Source organism: Xiphophorus maculatus, chromosome 19 (genome assembly GCF_002775205.1).
Source record: "Xiphophorus maculatus strain JP 163 A chromosome 19, X_maculatus-5.0-male, whole genome shotgun sequence".
Taxonomy (NCBI): domain Eukaryota; kingdom Metazoa; phylum Chordata; class Actinopteri; order Cyprinodontiformes; family Poeciliidae; genus Xiphophorus; species Xiphophorus maculatus.
Window position 1 is genome coordinate 13,370,081 of NC_036461.1, and position 19,846 is coordinate 13,389,926.

The 19,846-nt window shown below is 36.2% G+C and overlaps 1 protein-coding gene across 7 annotated transcripts in view; it reads left to right on the top strand.

Moving 5' to 3' along the window:
• myt1l (myelin transcription factor 1 like) overlaps nucleotides 1–19,846 on the top strand; it is a 125,568-nt gene that overhangs the window by 42,817 nt on the left and 62,905 nt on the right. For 6 of the 7 annotated variants that reach the window (XM_023352838.1, XM_023352837.1, XM_023352843.1 and 3 more), the window contains exons 2-4: nucleotides 3,543–3,656; nucleotides 12,205–12,250; nucleotides 15,123–15,156. In XM_023352838.1, the coding sequence (XP_023208606.1) occupies nucleotides 12,205–12,250; nucleotides 15,123–15,156 (80 nt within the window). In that variant the 5' untranslated portion in view covers nucleotides 3,543–3,656. Of the gene's footprint in view, nucleotides 1–3,542; nucleotides 3,657–4,740; nucleotides 4,805–12,204; nucleotides 12,251–15,122; nucleotides 15,157–19,846 lie in introns of all 7 variants that reach the window. The other variant, XM_023352840.1, reaches the window with a different exon arrangement.

Consider the following 19,846-nt stretch of genomic DNA (forward strand, 5'->3'; position numbering starts at 1 on the left):
GGAGAGCAGCAGAAAGAGAGATTTCATCTTCTTGAATGTAGGTCAGGCAGCCCCAGTCAGTCTCAAAGCCTGAGAGAAGTAGCTAGCTGTGTGCTGTGTGCGCACACACATCGCATGAATAAAGCATGTTTCTCTCTTGTAATAAGTGCCTATATGTAAGCACTCCCTTATCTTTATCATTTGTCTTTCAGTATATAAGATTTGCATTTATTGTGTGTGGGCGGGTGGGTGGGTGTGTGTGTGTGTGTGCTAATCATGCCATGCTGCGTTGCTGTACATTTTCATACACTGGGTTTCATTGTGGTGTGTCAGAGTCTTGCTTTGATAGACAAAGAAGCTCAATAAAGGCCAGACGTAACCTGTTTTCTCAGAGGAAAAGACTATGACAAAATCATACTTTAAAGACACACACCTGGGATTCTGGGTCTGAGGAGAGTTCCTGCAGTCCTTTCTAACAAATGTGAAGAATATCCATGTCGGTATGTGTGTGTGTGTGTTCCCATTACAGCTGAAGGCCAATTCTTCCTGTCTGTCGCTGTCCTTGGTGCTTAAACCTGCAGACTAGAAAGAAGCTGAACAGACCCATACGCTGTAAGCACCACCAGTATTTACAGGGGCACACATTGCGTTGATGCTTTTGAACACTGTCTGGTTTAATCTATTTTTTCCTTTTATTTCTGTCTTTCTATCACTCTTTCTTGCTTTTCTCCTCTCACCTCCCTCATGTTTTTTTTCTGGTCCACACACACAAAAGAGGAATGTAGGCTGTGTCCTGATGAAGCGTCAGAGAGCTGTGATTTGTCATCAGCCTCCACATGAAGACCTTCATCAGAGGACAGACCCATCACTTACACTCTGATTATAAAGACAGAGAGGCCAGCGATGTGTGTGCTTGTGTGTGTTGTATTTTATGAGGTGGAAGCAGTGCTGCACATTGGCTGGGTTCATATTATCTGTGAACTTTGAACTGACGGAGGTTGTATTTTGCTAATGAATGTGGACTGAGTGTGGTTCACCTTGGTGGGGCTCAGTAATTGAGACTTTTTGAATATACTTTGGCTACTGTAAGCAGAAGAGAGTTGCCCGTACTTCAGTTGGACAACTGAAGGAGCTCTTTGTCTGCTGTTTGTGTGCCTTGCATTTAGGCTGTAGAATACGCTTTTTGTTAGTTATAAATTTTATATTTGCTGCATACCAGATCTGTTTTCATCATGACTGTTAATCCTTGTCAGAAGTCAATTTCTTCTTGGTTAGTTGACTCAGCCCAAACAGTTGGAAAAGGATTTTCATCTTCCCTAAGATTTATTAAAATAACATCTTTGGGATGGGTGGTTTAAATTGAGATTTTTCATCCACATTTTTCTTGATTTCTGATCATTTGGAAATTTATCCTCTGACTGCAGAATTTATCCATCTTTTACAGACGCTAGCTGAAGCCACAGGTTAACCTTCATCTGAATAACAGCAAGGCAACAAACAACTGAACATGTATTTATGTTTGAACATGTCCAAGCGGCGAAAGACATGTCTGCAGGTGTGCAGATTAAAATATGAAGAAATTTAGCTATACTGCTTACCAGTTATTTAAAAAATGTATCTCACTATATATAAAAACAAATAATTTCCTTGCAGCTACTGTAATTAAATTGTACACATTTGATCATTGACATTGAAGTTATTGTTTTAGTGCTTTAACAATTGCTTCCACTAAATATCTAAAAACTATACTGATATAGTGTGTTTGTGGAAATACTATTGATTAGTGCTTGGAGATTAGCACAACAAACATTTTAGCTAGAACCAATGAATTTCACTATGCCTTGCTACCAACAACTGTCCCATTCCTACGAAGGAGTGCGGGGCTTTTTTGGATTATGCTTACACCAGTAAGTGAAGAGAATAAACAAAACTTTCATGATACATGGGTTTTATTGGGATCTTTTTCAGCCAGTTTTTGACTGAAATGGCATCATAAAAACTTTAAAATTTGACCATACTATGATAAAATATATGTGAGCAAAAGGAAGAAAGAAGTAGTTCAATGTAGGAAGTTGGCAGAGAAGAAATTAATGAATAATATGCTAATCATCACATGACATTCCCAACTTTTGAAATAATTTTTATAAGACTTTATCTTATGAAATATTAATGTACCTGAACTATGAGAGTGTAAACCAAGTTGTGAATTTTAAATAGTAAATGATAAACAAGAATAAATAAATGTTTAATCTTTGTGAACTGAACTTTGAACTAGTTCTTTCAAAGTTTGACAGGAATGGGATTTATTTTGCCAGAAGTTATCTAAGCTCCAATAGATTTTGTCAAATACAGTTTAGAAACTAGGTGTGTTTTACCACTAGAGACACTCTTTTTATCTGAAGTTATACATATTTTATATTCACAAGGTAGCACATACCAGTAACCAAATCCACTTTACGTTTGTTTTATTGCATTTTTTTTCTTCATAAAAATGCTTTTGGGGCGCTCCAGAGGCTGTAATCAAATACAAACCAGCCTTTGATACATTTTTCATGAAACAAAAGACAGCAGGGCTGCAGTAGTAAATGAAAATATAGCACGAGTGTCCCATTGTTTCCCATTAGGGCTTCCTGTTAATAGCCATTTTGAAAGTTGTTTGCGCTGTCCCCTTACAAGCCGCTCTCTCTGTTTCCACGCTTATTATGTACACTACAAAGGGAGAGGAAAGCAGAGGTGTGTGGCATGATGAAGAGCAGAGGAGGAACCCCTGCCGGTTGAAAGTAAAGTCCGTGTGTGTACGTAAGCACAGCCTTTTACATAACGCCTGACTTGAGCTCAGCCGGAGCTTGCGTTTGTCCTGAGGGACCGGCTTTTGTTTTGATTTAAGCTGCTTTGAGATAGGTGGGGAATGACTGTGTGAATGTGTGTGTGCGTTACCGTCCGTCTGGCGGTCTCCCTGTGGGGGCCCTCCTTCTTCTTTGTGATTCTCCCTGTTCACCATCAACACCTCATCTGTTCCCTGCTGTACATCTTCTCAATTAGCAGCAGTGGAAAAGAGAAAAAAAAGCAGAAAGAAAGAAAGGAAGACAGTGCTCCAGCATGCTCAGTACTAACACCTTCATCTCTTCCATCTTTATCTCTTTTGGAGCTTTAGGTTATTTTATCTTTACAGCAATCGACCCCCACCTCTTTTTTTTGTGCTTCCTATTTGCTCCTTCAGCTCAGCCAAGGATGGAGAGCTGAGGAGAGAAATCATGGAGGCAGGCACGGATCATTAGCTATATTTGTCCCCACTTCCTGCTGCAGATGATAGATCTAGCTAATTACCCCATGTTGCCAAGCCTATCGCACACGACTTGCGACCGTCGTTATGGCGGAAATCAGTGTTCGCTCTGCCGCGTGCCGCATAGCTGACGCTATATGACTATTCATGAGCCTGGAGTCAAAGGAGTAGAGGAAATTTCAAATTCTGTCATGGCTGTGCCTGAATGTGATTGTTCTGGAAATGATTTTAATGATGCATGCTCTCCCTCTTCTTCCTCCTCCTTCTCCCCCATGTGTAGAAAATGAGTTTGGAGGAGACGTGGTGAGCCGTTCATCTATAGCTGAACGTCAGTACATCACGGTGGCAGAAGGAGTCGGGACCAAAGAGCTGTCTGAAGTCCAAAACATTTCAGGTAGATCTTTCTGTCTTCACACGTGATCTGCTTCAGCTTCCACAGTTCACACACTATCACATTTCTCAGGTTCATTCAACGATCAAACTCTACTGTTTATATTGTTCTCAAAGAAATTCAGACAAATCTAAAACATATCAGTACAACAGCCTTGCCTTTGTTGACGATAATAATTGTAAAAATAATTTTGGAAATTATGGGGAAAAAAGCTTAGAAAAAAGTGAAATAAGACACTTGGTTCTAAGGTACTATGTGTGCTGTTTGTTCACCAAAACCCAACTTTTTCATGATCAGTCATCCTTATTTTACTTTTACTTTTTTTTAGTTTGTTTCTCGTGACGAGGAGGAATAGATTTCCAGCTCTGTAAATGGCTTACAGCAGGTGCCATTATTGAGAGCACTGGGTCTGCTGATAAAATTCATTTTGATTTTTTTCTCCTTTTTTTAGGATTTTTCTGTGATTTTTTTTTTTTTTGTTTAGTTTGATAAAGTTTCAAAAACAGTTCTGTTTTGTCTGCCTGCTGGATTACAACTATTTGATATGACACAAAGATGCAAGATTGACTTTCAATTACAAAAAAATCACTTAAAGTCATTTAAAATTTTCTTAGTACTGGCTTAAAATTTGCATTTAAAGTAAGAGTTCTGCAGATGTTCAATGCATTTTTTTGTAGTGGAATTCTGTCGAAATAAATTAGAACAGTTCATGAAAGGAATTAAAGTTCAAAATGGGCTAATGCCAAACACTTGATAATAATATTACAATAGATTTTATATAAAGCACCTTTCAGAACAGCCAAGGACACTGTAGAAACAAGTTGGTTAACAATAAACCAACACACGTATTATGACACTTTCGGATACGAAGACCCTCAAATCAACATCCACTAAAGTAGATCTGCACCAAAAAAAATTATTTAGCCAGATATTTTCTTCTGTAAAGATTCATATATATATGAAAGGACTAAACCAAGTAAAGAAATATAGAGATACGACAAGAGTAGAAAAAAACAGTGGAGAGAGGAAGGATGGAAGGAATGTCATTAGTAAGAAAGTAAACCTCTTAGTAAGGTTTTCTTTACAGGAAGAAGAGAGGACAACACAGCAATGGAAAGTTATGAAGGACAGATGGAAAGGAAGGAAAAAAGGTAGGAACGAAAGGATGAGAAGGACACATAATTGGAAAGAAAGAAGAAGAGGTACATACTAGGTAGGAAGGAAGAAATGGTGCAAAGTAGTTAGGAAAGAAGAACATAAGGGCGTAAGGGAGGAAAAACATAATATCTTCTGGACTGTTTGGGAACTCTGTTACTCTAAAAATATTGTGCTCTTCACAGATGCTCTCTTTCCAGCTAGCTTGTATCGTTTTTTTCCACTTCACAACTGGGCTACTTTGTGTTGGTATATTACATAAAGTTCCTACAAAGTACAGTACAGTACATTGAAGTTTGTGGTTGTTACAGGATAAATGTGGAAAAAGTGTTGTAAACACTTGTGGAAGGACCTCTATGCATTCTGTGCAGAAAAGCCTTCACTACAGCTGCATTTTGGCATCACCAGGCCAGCTGATAAATAGTTTTATTGTGCTCAAATCACAGCTTTTCTCGCTCTAACCGCTTTTGAGTGCTGCACAGCTGCCCTTACCCAACCAACCACAGCCATTTTCCACAGTATTTAGGAATCGGTGCCAAATTTTGGCCCGTCTGCCTCCGTTGCTTTCACCCTCTTTTTCGCTCAGCAGCCACTCTGATGCTATCGCCACAACCCTTCACACTAATTCAGATGCACTTAGCATCGCTCAGGCACACATGTTTGCTGTCACTACACGATGCATGGTGTAAATATGTGTTTGAAGTGAAATTCGATAATGCCTGTGCAGCTTTGCACTGCAGCTCTGTGCAGAACAGCAGCCTGTGAATGTGAGCATGTGTGTGACTTAAGGTGGAGCTGGGAGCCACATGACTGAAGCACATTCTCTCAAAACTGACAATGACACAACTTGCTAAGACTGATGTCTGAGAGCCCCAACTCCCTCACTACCCAATAGGAAATACTTCTACCATGCATCATATTGCAGTGATAATAATAAAGTTGTATTTCTTGTAAAATCCATTCTCTTCCATCAAACTAAAAACTTTTTGAGGAAGACAAAAAGACATTCCTTGCAAACAGTGAAGACCTTCTAATAACAAGCAAAGCCATTTTAATTTACATTTTGCTTTCTATTGATGCAGTCTTCGATCAGTGCCAACACACACGCTATTTAAACCTCTGCTGTTTGCAATATCTTTGTGGAATTAAAAGTTTATTTTACCTCCCTCTAGATGACACTTTTTAAAGTAGAGCACTTTCTGAGACTCTAGAAAGTGAAAAATCTTTGTGAAACAAGTACTACACGATATGACTTTATGGAAAAAAAATATACATGTATGCAAATAAAAAACTCGTAACAACATTCCGACCACTGTAAAAACTAAAAAGTCAAGTTGAATACATTGTCCTGGAGTTTTTTTAATTCTGCTTGCTGCAGGTTTAAATTACTGAAGAGGAGGGAATGAAAAGGCAAATAATCCCATTGAAAGAATAAACCGATGATTGCACAAGTCAAATATTATTTAAAAAGTATGTTTTCGAAAACTCTTCACAATAAATTAATATCAGGCTTTTATTTATTTTAAAATGTATTCTTGAGCCTCTTCCTAAAATAATGGCCCTAGTCATTTTTTGCCTTTATTTATTTTTGCCTAAAACATTTTTTTGAAAGAGGTGGTTATTTTATTTATTTTTACCAAAACGTAGAAAAGTGGCCAAAGCTTTTTTTTCTACAAAATAATACATTTTTATTTATTACCTTAAAAATAAAATAATTATTCTGTTTATTTATTTACTTATTTTACCAAACTGTAGAAAAATAACCAAAGCTCATTGTGAGAAACATACAAAATGGTACAGATTTGATCATCTCTATCACTCTTGAAGCCGTGGGATCAACATAACTGTGTGTTTATTTGTCTCAGAATATAAAGCCATTGATCCAGGGGTCTAATTGAGACACAGATGGGGGAGGAGCGGGCTTCAACTAATCCTCAATAAGCAGACTAACCTTCATTACAGCTGTGACATTTTTTCCTGGGGTCCTAAGAGACCATAAAAGCCAGACAGGGTATGAAGGGCTGCGACATACGGTGAGCCACAGTGGCGTGCGGTACGTCAGAGGCCTGCAGGTTTCCTGGGCTCAGCTCTGACGAGAAAGTGGAGGCGAAGAATTTGCTGCTGTTATTATCGCTGTTGTTTTCGACTATTCCTTTGGATATAGTGTTAAAGACCTAGTTAAAAAGTCAGAACTGGTATGTGGGGGTGGACTTTCCAAATTTTTATTTAAATCCAAAGCAAGTCTTGTTCTTCTATCTAAAGGCTTAGACTATTTATTTATTTCTTTTTACCTGCTTTTCATTTTAATTAATTCGATCCCTAGGAACTGTTGAACCCAAATATTGCATCAGGTCTTAATGATTAAAACCAACAGCTAATATGTTCAAATCTTGCAGCTGACTTAAAGTCGTCTCTTAGATTCTTCTCTTTTCTTCTTGTTATATTACTGTGCTGCCAAGTCAAGTCTCAAGTAATAGGAACATAAATGTATTTCAAGCAAAACCAGAGTTAATACCAATACATCTTCACTGTGATGTGAGCCACTGATGTCTGAAAAAACATTCCTAAGCCTTGGATTCAGCTAGCTGGCAGCTGTTGATCACTGAATTTGATCAGGAACAGATAAGTTTGGAGGATGGTATGCCAAGCACATCATAATGTTCCTCTTCAACATATTCTACTTTATCCTTGACTTATTTTGAAAATGGAGCAGTAATTCACAAAATTAAATTTTCCACACTATGAATTATCCCTTTGGACTACCCTTCAAGACCATCAGATAAAGTAGATGTTTTCTTAGACCAGTAGTAATTTTCTAACAAGTTTCTCTTTTAAAACGCAGCTGTTGCCTTTTATTTACCATTTGGAGCAAAAGTTCGAAATACAGCTATAACATTGTCTTTTTTTTTTTTTAATGAAGGCGCTGCTTGATCATTTAATTTACTTAATTAGGAAAAATTTAATTAAAGCAAAATTTTGTCTTCCTATAATGTGTCACAAGTGATCCTGGTAATAAAACAGAGCTTTAAAAGAATTGCATCACATTGATACATATTTTTTTTGTTCTGTGGCATAAATAAATGCTAAAAAGGCACAATCTCACCTCCCCACTGGAATATTTTTTTTTTCCTAAAGGAGGATTATAAATGTTCTTGAATTGGAACAGACAGTGTTGAAGTCCATCATTCAATAGCATAATAGATTTTTCACAAGAGGTATACATTCAAAACAGCTACCTCTCCAAGGTCAAACTAAATAGTGGTGAGGAAAATTGCAAGTAACCCAATAACTCAATCTTAATCGCTACATGCATCAATTAGCATGCAAAATGTTAAAGCTCAGATGGAAAATGGATGAAAAAATGGCTTGTATGCAATGGCTTTCTGGAGAAAGGATGTTTTCTCTCTAATGTATGTAGCATCACTATTTTGGTCTGCAATTGTATATCTAGAAATCACAAGACCTAGATTGAAATGTAAAAATGTAGGACACAATGACTAAGAAAAATAAATAAAATAAAATAAAAATATTTTTTTCAGTGGCCCAGTCAAAGTCAAAACCTCAACCTGATTAAAATGCTGTTGCAGAAACAAATACCAAATAAAATATCACTGACATGAAGCAAATTTACTACAAAAAGTAAACTCAAAAATGTCTAGACTATATTTTGAGAGACAGATTAAGTCTTCATGTTATTACAGGCAAAGGCAGAACAAACTATTGAATAATGGGATTTACTTATTTTAACCCACAATAATATTAAAAGTCATGAAAACTTTTTTTCCTCCTTAACTGTACATTAGTTAAAATTAGTGTTTCACTTCCTCATCCACAGATTCTTTGCCATAACCAAAATCCCATATGTTGCTTCCTTCTTTTCTACACTGAGAAGATTTATAAGCTATCTTTGTGTTTCATCTTTTTATTTTTCTCCCGTTGAAACATTTATAGGCGTTCATAAAGAAGCACACCATTAGTACTGAGAGGCTCTACAGTAAAGCAAGCAGGCTGTTAATAAATCATGTTGAATAAAACGAGACATCCAAACACGGCCCCCGTCATCTTCCAATCCTGGCAAGCAGGAACATTTAGAGGCATCTGGAAATAACAGAAGAATGTTCATTGGCATTCAAGTTCCTTCACAATTTCTGATCTGTTGTTGAGGTGATAAAGCTATATAGGAAAGAGATATGTATGTCTGATAGCTGTAAAAGAAAGCCAGGAAAATGCTTACTTTGGTGTAAAAACAGCTTGAACATTCTGTGTCATAAACCAGTTTTTAGAGGAAAAATCAACACAACTGCAAAATGAATATACAAACAGTCTGACGATTTCTTGGACACAAGGACAAAAGATGCTAAATAAAATTCACAATAAAATTTCTGGCATTATTTCAGTCAAAAAGCAAGAAAAATGGCAAAATATGAATATTCATTAAACATATCCTAGAGCCTTTTTGGAATAGGGTTAACAGTGAAGATTTTGAAGGCAATTTCCAAACTTATCTATTAGTCAGTTCATCAGTTCTGGCAAAAATATGAGTCTCTGTGGAATTTATGTTGATTTTGAGTAATTTCCAAGAAAAACAATTCACCCCTGGCAATTCAATCATTGTAATCACAGACCGCATAAGAAACATAGTCACTGTAATTACATGATGCTTTTGCATCATATAATTACAGCATTATAAAGAACTGAAATCTAGATACAAAAAAGAAGTAATTTTATATTTGGAATGGAAAATGTGAAATATAATATAAATTGAAAAAATTATTAGTAAAAACGAATCCTCATCAAAATCATTTTATAGTCTTCAAGTTTATCCTGAAAAGTTAAGTACATAGATTACAGTGGATCCTACTGGATTTTTTTCAATAAGTTTATTCGAACTGTTTACAGAAATTCTAAGTAATCTCAGCAGGTTGTCTTACAGTGTAAGTGTGTCAAATGACACACTTACAGCATTCACTCGTCGAATGCAGTGACAGTAGACAATCACATACATTGTGATACATTTACTTTGTCATCCCTCATATAGTAAGACTGTCTCAGGGCAGCTGAGGCTACTATTCAGTAGCTTGCCATCATCAGTGTGTGGGGGTGTGGGTGAATGGTGGAATGACTGAATGTAATGTGAAGTGCTTTGGAGCACCATACAAGTACAGGACATTAACAGGCCAGAATGAGCATGCATGTAGCAACAGTGGATAGGAAAAACTCCTATTTAACAGGAGGAAAGCCCAACAGAACTTGACTGTGTGAACGGCCATCAGTCTGTGGATTTGAGAAGACAACACCTATACAAAAGAAACAACACAGAAACACTTTTGTTTAACATACTTTCTGTGTTAACAGAAAGGCAGTAGAAGGTCTTTCAGTGGCATTTTCTTGGACAGAAACATAGCTAGGTATATGCCGGTTTCCCTACTTATTGAATAAAAAATATCACTACCGATGTCCTACTTCAGGAAGGTATCACAGCTAAACAGAACAATAGACACGATTTAGCTTTTATGAAGAAAAAAAGCAGAGGGAGAACATACAGCTGGAGGCTGGAGTAACACTTGTAATTCAAAATTGGAGAGTAGTAGGAGAATGTAGCAGAGTGAGAAAAAGTGGATATTGTGTCTCCAGCAGCCTAAGCCTGTAACTGCATAACTGCGTAGAGTGATTTAGGTTGTCTTGAGCTATCTCTCAGGCAATAAACCTGGTTTCGAAGAGCAGGCAATGTATGCATAATCAGAAGAAAGAAGATTCCTACCTTGGCCGACCGTACCTTAAAGAATACGAAAGGCTGTTTCAAATGTCATCACTTCAGCATAACAGATATTGAAAGCTAAAAAAGCAACAAGAAAAAAAAACCCTGGAAAAAGTGTGTGTTGAAAATGGATGTGTACTCCAAAAATATATCACTTTAAAATTAGTCAGAATACTTAATCACATAATATTTAGAAACAAGAAATCTCTAGAGTGCTTGCTTTCTCAAGAAAGCTGTGAGAGAAGATAAATCTCAGCTGGACCAGTCATTTCCAAAATGTTTCCACTGGGACACAGGAGGTCAACATACTTAACTGGAGAAGTATATTTAAAAGAAGGCTGCCTTGTCGATCAGAAGGATTGGATCTTCCTAATGACACCACAGAGACTTTGGGGAATAATTTATTGACTTTTTGGAGAGAAACTGATACTTTTTGAGTGAAAGAGAGATGTTTGGCACCCAGTGGTATTGATGGTTTCAAGAAAACATTTTTAGATTTAAAAGGCTTTTACAAAACCTTTAAACTCACTTTAAGAATAAAAGTGAACAAATTCTGTTTAAATGATATGTGATTTGCCAAGAATGACCTGAATGAATAAGGTTGCATATAAGCTAAGGACATCTTCTTGATCATGCTGTGGGATCTGTAATGTAGCTCAGTTCGCAAAATCTTTGTTCAGCCCTGACATTTTCCCCATTTTCTTGTGTTAGAACCAAATGTTCAATATGTTTATTGTGACTTTATGTGACAGAACAACAAAGTTGTGCATATGATAAATTGATTTGCATTTCTTTTCTTAAAATAAAAATATGATGAGTGTGGTATGCCGTTAATGGAAAACTGCAAATACAATCTGGTACTACTAATTGCCTTCAGAAGTTATCTATTTAGTAGAGTCCATCCGAGTTTAATTTAAAGTCGGTTTGAATCCAGCAGCTCTTTGAAGCACTCCGAGGTTTATGAGATAACATAAGCTTGAAAACTAAGTATTTAGTAACTTGACAGACTATGGAAAAGTTCACTGCAGTAACCAAAGGTACTTTTAAATATTGGCAGGACATATTTTATATTTACACCTTGACTGGGTTAAAATTATAATTGCTTGTTTTATGTATGACCCTTTGAAATCTCAAGATAAACTTGGCATTATAAATAAAATCTATTATTATTGAAATTCTGTTTCGAAATGATTGCTGGCACTTTTATTTTGACCGATTTACTTGTTTGAGTTAATTATCTTACATCTTATTGCTTGTTAATGTAAATACCTTATATTAGTAAGAGCTGGGATGTAGTGAGAACTGCAACTACAGGCTACATTGAATCATATATAACGCATACTGGGTTCATGTCAATTCATCAGATGGGCTCACAAAAAGGCTTTTCGGGTTACATCTATCCAGTAAGAAAATAAAATAAGAAAAATCGACTGTGCAGTCTCTAAATCACTTTAATCATTCACACTAATGCTGCCCATCAGTCATCTACATGAAACCTTCTGGCACATCCGGTGCGAACTGAAATGCCTGACAGGGTGGAAATAGCACTCTGAACCTGAGAGAACATGTATCCAAATTAAAGATAATTTCACCGGTCTGTCTGTTGTGTTGAACAGCTTGTTTGTGCCTTTTTTGCAGATGGAGGTGGATGCAGACGATAAGCGCCATCGCACACGCTCCAAAGGTATCTGCACAGATACACACAGAAACACACACCTCTATTCAGGGTGACCTTCACTCTCCCAACACAGACGCATATATGCACACACACACACAGGCACATAGATCCTGAGCAGTTACACTCCAGTTGCTTTCTCTCGCTGTTCACTCCTCTATCTTCACTTTATATGTATCTAACAGCAACAGAAGTCCACCTTCTCAACGCCTCAAAATAAAACATTGGCAGAAATCGCAGTGGCATGGAACACAAATCAGAATAAACGGAGGGTTTCATTGAATAGATGCCTCTCATTTTCAGTTCGCAAAACAATGGCTCCCTTTTATGTTGTTGACAAAGCTGAGGACCTGTGTTTTCTAAGTGAATAAAATTAAATGAAAGGTGAGATGATGCTCCTTTTGGTTCATCTTTTAATACATGTGTTGAAGTACCTAACATTGTTTTCCAAAAAGGGAAAAAAATTATTAATTTAAATTCAAAATTTTTTATGAAAATCTCAAAAGTTATGCACTCCTCCAACAAGATGTTAGCTCATAAAGTTTTCTGATATTACAGGTCATTTATTTCATCATATATTTATATCTTGTAGAGCACTTCTGGACGGATGCAAACTACATCTCGTTGTTTGTACTTGTGACAGTGCAATGACAATAAAGTTGAATTCTATTCTATTTGGGACTATATAAGCTACAGTGTTTCCTTTCTTTTGTTAAACTGTATAACTTCCCATAGAAACATAACTAAATGTTCTTTAATTTTCAAGGCCACCCTTTAGATATGACTTTGTGATTCATGGTCTTTATACAAGCAACTTTTAATATTAAGTCAAAAGTAATGTCCAAATATTAGATTTCTACTGGCAGCTGAAGCAGCACATTTGTTTCATCTAAAGTGCCATTGAAAATTTGAGTTGCGTTGCAATGGTTGTTTATTGACAACAAAATGCCTCCATGATATAATGAGGTATAGAGTTGAATTTGTATTTGCAAAGAAAAAAATCATTAAATAAATCGCAGCTGTTCATCACTACACATGTCCTCCAACCAAACTGCCACACATGACTGCAGATTGACTTACACTCAGGCTATTTCCTTTGGCAATTAACTCACTGAAATATGAGTTGTGCTCTTACCACAAAGATGCCCCTTGGATATCATGAAAAAGTTGCATTTAGTATAATTAATTTTAACCTTAATTTCCAACAAGTAAGGACATACATGAACTTACAGACTTAGACAAAAAATATATATCCTTTACTTTCCCACTGTGGGGGAATTCAGGTGTAACATTAGCAAAGTGATACGTCAGTCAGGCATGGTTAACGTAAAAAATTATAAGAATAACATACTGCATTGGGCAAAATTACAACACAAAATACTTTTCAATTATCAAAAATGGCAAAAATCTATCCAGCATGTACAGACAGTTAGTTCAATGGGAGGAGATATTAGTCTTGTAAAACACAGTTGACAGCTTGGATCTTTTGCTTATCTTGGTTCAATGTAGACATTGTTTAGAAGGCTCAATCTTGATTTAGATGAACATGACTGACATTCACTGAAACTTCACTTTTATAAATAATGTAACTCCTTTTTGGTTTGGATGTGTAGACAGAATGTGCCTAAGCAAATTCTTGACTGTGGTTGTACATTTAAGATCACATTGCACCGGCTTTTTGGTATGAAAGTCGACATTTATTTGACATTCAAATCTGTTTTGGAGGTTTAATTATTAATGTGAATAAGCCAATATTCGGCAGGTAAAAACAAACACGAACATAAAGGGACTGATCTCATAATTACAACCCTATCACTTTGAAATGCAGAGTATTGTAAATTTTTATTTTACAAATACAAGCAAATCTGTGTCCCCAATAATCATCCAGATATATTCTGACAGTGTTGTGTCATCTAAATTTTTACCAGTAAAATTCGCATGTATAATAGCTTACCACAAAGTGTTGCCATGAAAAGTGTCTGACCATCCTTAGAATCCACAAATCATAGTTAGAAAAAAAAAATCTGTTTTTTGTGCATGACATAAATGAAATTACAAAGACAAAATTATTTGATGTTAGAAAAAAAATCCCAAGGTCTAAGGCAAAGCTATGTAAAAAATGAAGTCTTTGTGCAGCTTCAGCATTGACGGCGCAACTGTTGCTCAATGGATTGCTATTGATCAAATGACTTGTTCTTAAACGTCAAACATCTGTGATGTGCGTCAATTAAAAATGTCACCATATCTCTCTGAAACTGTATGAGATGATTTGTATATTGCTTGTTAGATGAGGTGCCCAAGATGAACAATCTTTTATCAAATGCATTTGCTTAAATTTCTCACTAAATTTGTCAATTTTGCCAAAATTCTACTTTTATGTAACCCACCAAGTTATGCTTGTGGGTGGTCAAAACCTCTCGCCTTGAAAAGTTATATAAATAGATAGATGCTGTGTGTCATCTATTTGGATGAAAAAAAAAACATTTGAAAAATGTATTTAAAAAATAAATGAAGAAAATTTTTTTGTATAATTTTGCATGTAGTATATGCTAATATATGCAAAGTTATTTAATCTAAGCCATTTAAAAATATTAAACACAATACATTTATATTTGTGAACAGAAATAATGAAAATATACTTTTTAACATCAAAATAAAACACATTTTATTAGATGCTGACTGACTTATTCCCACATGTTTCCAGCTTTAAGTGTTTCAAGTGTTTCATGGTTAATTTATTTTATGGCAAACCTACGCAGACGGAAAGTCACAGAGATCAACATTTCAGCAGGTTCCCTTTATGTGTGTTATGGCTTGTGTGTTCAGCTGGAGCCGGTGTCGTTTCATAATGATTCTCTCCGTCTCTCTGTTTCTCCCTCAGTGCCTGTGGATCCAGCATTAACAGAACTTTTCAGGTCAGTGAGAATGGAAAAGTGCATGGCGCTCCTGTACACACACACACGCCTGCGCACACCCGCACACAATTTGCCTATTGTTGTCTCAGCTCAGAGAGGTAGAGAGTACCAGTCACCTTATTACCAAAATGAGATGTTTCCTCTTTCTCTTCACTGTTTGTCCTCACATGTGTGACAGAGGTCTGATCTACCTTTTTTTTCGTTCCTCTTTATTTTTCTCTTCAAGCCAGTTTTGTGCAGTGACAGTTTCTTTCCCTGTCTTTAGGCATCTTCATTGTCTGAACACATGATTGGAAGAAAACTGACAAAATAAGCCACAATTTGTTGCACGTTTTGCCAAAAATGTGATGATTAGCTTTAAAAAGGGAAAAAGCTATCCAAGCCAACTCTGCGTTAAAAAAAGTAATGCTGCAGTTGCTGCGACCACCCTTGGCCACCCTTATGCATTTATGATAATTGGCAATATGTGTTCCACCTCACTATCGAGGAATTTTTTTTATGCCATTTGTAGATGGACTTACTGGCGGGTTAAGTATCACTGCCTTTGTCTGAGAGTTGAATATTCGCCAACAAGATTTTCTGGTATCAAGCAGAATTCGTGGTTAAGAATTCAAATTCATTGAAGTCATCCAGCTACTACTACTACCACCATGTTGGACTCTTCTTCTTTGAGTCTCTGGGTTAGTTTGAACCAAATGTAATGGGGAGAAGGGGGAAAGTCCTCCTTCCTATTTGTTCTCAGTAATCCACAGAACATTTTTCCAAAAGTCTTGGAGATCATAACTTTTTGCTATTCTGTGGCAAATTTGAGTAAAGCCATTTACAATTTTTTCTGGGAACTTTTCTATGGAAACCAATTTTGCTCACTCGCTTTTATTGTTGAATCATTAAATCTTAAGTTTTTCTTCAGCAAGTATGCATATTCAGATTAGATATTAAGTTAGGATATTTTTGTAACCTCCTACTATTCAGTGCACTCTTGAAATAATTTTGGTAAGCCGGAGCCTCCTGGAAAGGTTCACCACTCTGGCATGTTTTCTCTATCTGTTGATAAAAGCTCACACTGTGGTTCTCTCGCATTGGAAAGCCTTAGAAACATCTTGGTGATCCTCTCTACAAAGATGCTAAAAATTTGAAAGAATTCTTGAATTTCCTTAGATTTCACATTATGCTGCTATTGAAAATCTTAGCTGACAGTTACAGTTACAAGTTAGATAGTAATTTGTCTTTGGTCTGGTTCATGAAAGTGAACACAAAAATGTAGATAATTGTAGTTAAATAATGATTTAAGAAGTGCATCAATTACTTTTCTTTATAGAGGGCCAGGCTGGTTTGGACAATAATGAATATAATTTCCAAACTAAATGTTTAAGCTGGTTATGTTTGCATAATATTATTTAAGACCTGAAAAAACATAAAATAGAGCTATTGTCACACTAAAACAAGGATTTTATTTAAAGTACAACTACTGCTCTTCCTGATGTATTTGGAGCATTATAAGATTTCTGCCTTCTGTCAAGTCACTTAAGACTATTGTTGGTCTCCTGTGTGTTGTTTTGCTGCAGTTTGGGATGCATGGAAAATGTCAGTGAGCACACAAGTAGCAGCCAGCTCTAGTCCGGTGAAGTGGAGTTAGTAGCAAACAGTGAACAGTCCCTGCAGCGTCTACCTGCATCTTCTCTCTAGCCTTTTTACAGAAGGCTGGAGAGTATTTGTTACTGTTTAAAGCTCCGATGCTTCTAAATATTTATAGGTCTGGCAGGATGGAGGAGATCCTTTGCCAGCATCTTTGTTTAGTCTGATAAAGGGTGTGTGTCTCCTTTCTTTTTAAAATATTCTACAGAAGTGTTTTTGGATTCTAGTTTGACAAAACTAAGGTCTTAGTTAACTTTTTTTTCCCAAGAACATAATTGCTGTGATTTTGGCAGCGTGATCTGATTCATTCTGTCTGTCTGAGCTCTTGGAAGATCTCATAGGGGATTTTATTAATGACTCTGTTACGAAAGCAGGTGTTCTTACTGTTGTGCACTATTTTATGTAAACTTTTAATTTGTATTTAGCACAAAAGCAAACACTGCAAACACATACTGAGCAGTACCATAATAATTTATCATTATATTGTATATTATATGATATTTTTATACTGCGGCCAGATGCTGCTTTGACGCACCTTCAACCCTGTTTACTGTCTGAGGGGATGGACTGCGCTACCTCTGTTCGACTTATTCTTTTATTTAGACATGGATTAACTTTATATGATTTAATGAGAACATGAAATGGACTCTTTCCCGCACATTATTTAAATATACAGCCCAGTCTTAAGCTAGACTCAAATGGAAGACTAACGCTAGGACTTTAGCTTTTTACTGACTACCCAATGATCATTGAAGCTTTCTATTCAAGGTGCTTATCAACAATTCAGTGTTTGATAGTTTGTTCTGCATGCTAAAAGAGGTTGGAGTACATGTCTGTATTTCACATGTTGTTATTTTCACTGGTATTTACAGAGGGTGTATAACCCAGTTGGGAATTCATGGTTGGATTCTTCAGTGCCCTCTACTTGTCTTTGCAAGTTGTTTCCACCCCAGTAATGTGTAAATTTTATTTTGTCCTTGGCGGTGTTCGGAGGTGGTTGCAGCTTAGATAAGCTTCCCAGCCTACCCATGTATCAATAAATAATATTCCACCTCGAAGATTACTGTGTAGCCTTTAGCTGATATTCATAGATAATACAAGCCGGACTCTTCCAATCCTTCATCCACCCTCCTCTCACACCCTATCCTCATTTTCCATCATTCTCTCACTTTTCTTCCTATCCTCCCGCCTGTCTCACCTTCTTCTCCTCACCGTGCTGGTGCCTGCAGATAGTAATTAATCAGGGGATCGATGTGAAGCCTATCTCCAGGCTGGGGCGTCTATAATGTCGATAACACTGCTCGATGGCCTCTCTCCCCAAAGAGCTGCTAGTCTTCAGGGCAAACATGCCCGACTTTGCATCATGTTCAGAGCTGTAAATGTCTTAATGTGCTTAAATATGACATTCTGTTTTTCTTTGTTTGTTTGGGAATTAAATAGGAATTATGTTTTTGTAAGGAATTGTTCTAAAAGGAGAATTAATTTCCCTTCTTGCATATTTAAATTGCAGTTGTAGTGCTGACTCAGTGTGTACAGAGTTTTTTTTTTTGGAAAAAATGTGTCTAGTTAATCTTGACCTATGTTTGTATGCTAGGTCCTATTCAAATCCACACAAATTCTGTGTTGTATAGTCAAGAAATTAACATTTTTGCTGTTTGAGTGCTTTATATACTATAATTTTAAGTGCAATACATTTTTCTAAAAAGGCTTTGATCTGTCATTTCAGACTATATCTACCTCATCTTTCATTGCCTCGTTTCTCTTTTGTTACATATAGAACAAAACTAAAAGCCAGGAAAAAATGTCCATTTCACTAAACATGAGGAGACGCATGTTTGAATTAATTGAATTAATTATTTGAAGTTTTCTTAACTCTCCATTGTGAAAGTTTCTAACAGTTTTAGGGCCATAGGTCAGTGTCCAGAAAGTAGGACTAGCCATAATCATAGTAAGGTCATAGCAACATCATGTTTGTATCATGGCTGTGTGGTCATCACATTGTTACAATTCTTAGGAGTGTCATAGCATATTTATGGTAGTGACATAGGAAGATAATATATTCATAGCAGGGTCACAACATGGTCATAGTGGGGTCATAACATAGTCATGCAATGGGTCAACCAATGCAATATTCACTGATATAAGTACGGTCACTGTTTGCCATATAGATGATAAAATCATTAAGGTCTGGATCAAAACGTAGTCAAATAAAAGATAATCTGGTCTAGAAAAGCCTGATTAAAAATAACATAAAACATTGTAATACAAATGTTTTCAGTTGTATGATTTTCTGTTTTTTTTTTTGTCCATGCCATAAAATAAAATACAATCCAGCAACATGTCTAATTATTCAATTATAAAATAAGTAGGTTATTCATTGATGTACTTTCTACAAAGAAATGCCTAGAACTACCATAAAAAGGTACTTTTGATCCAAGTGGACCTCAGTTTTTAGGTATTGCAGAATTCTGTTCCAGTAAGCAACAGAAATATATTCAGATGAATAAACTTTGGACTATGATTTCAACAACTTAGCTGCAGATTTAAGAAGGTTTTCCTGAGGTTTTCAGCTTGCATTGCTTGTGTTCATACACAAGTTTGTCAGTTGAGCCCTGCAGTCCATTTTCTATACTCTGATTAACTTTTTAATTCAGTGTCATACATTATATATTAGTCAGTAATGGACCAGTTACAACTCTCTTGGCTTTTGGGTTCATGTCAGACTTTTTACTCACCAACCCACCATTTTGACTCTTGAAGTATGTTGGAGTTCACTAGCTAATGTATCATATTTTGTTGTTCCAGTTAAAGTAGGGAAAAGGTTGATAATAATGCATTCCTTTGTATTAAAAACTATATGGATGAATTACTTTTATGAAAGAATAAAAATAAGGGTAAATTTAACAGAGGCCCCCTTTTTAACCTCATCTTGGTTTTCAGACAATGGGCAGGGTGGAGAGTTTGTGCGACACTCAAAGCTCCAACTACTGTATAAACATTCTCCACACATCTTCCCTCTCATTTGCATATTTACAGTCTGCCATGCTAATCATGT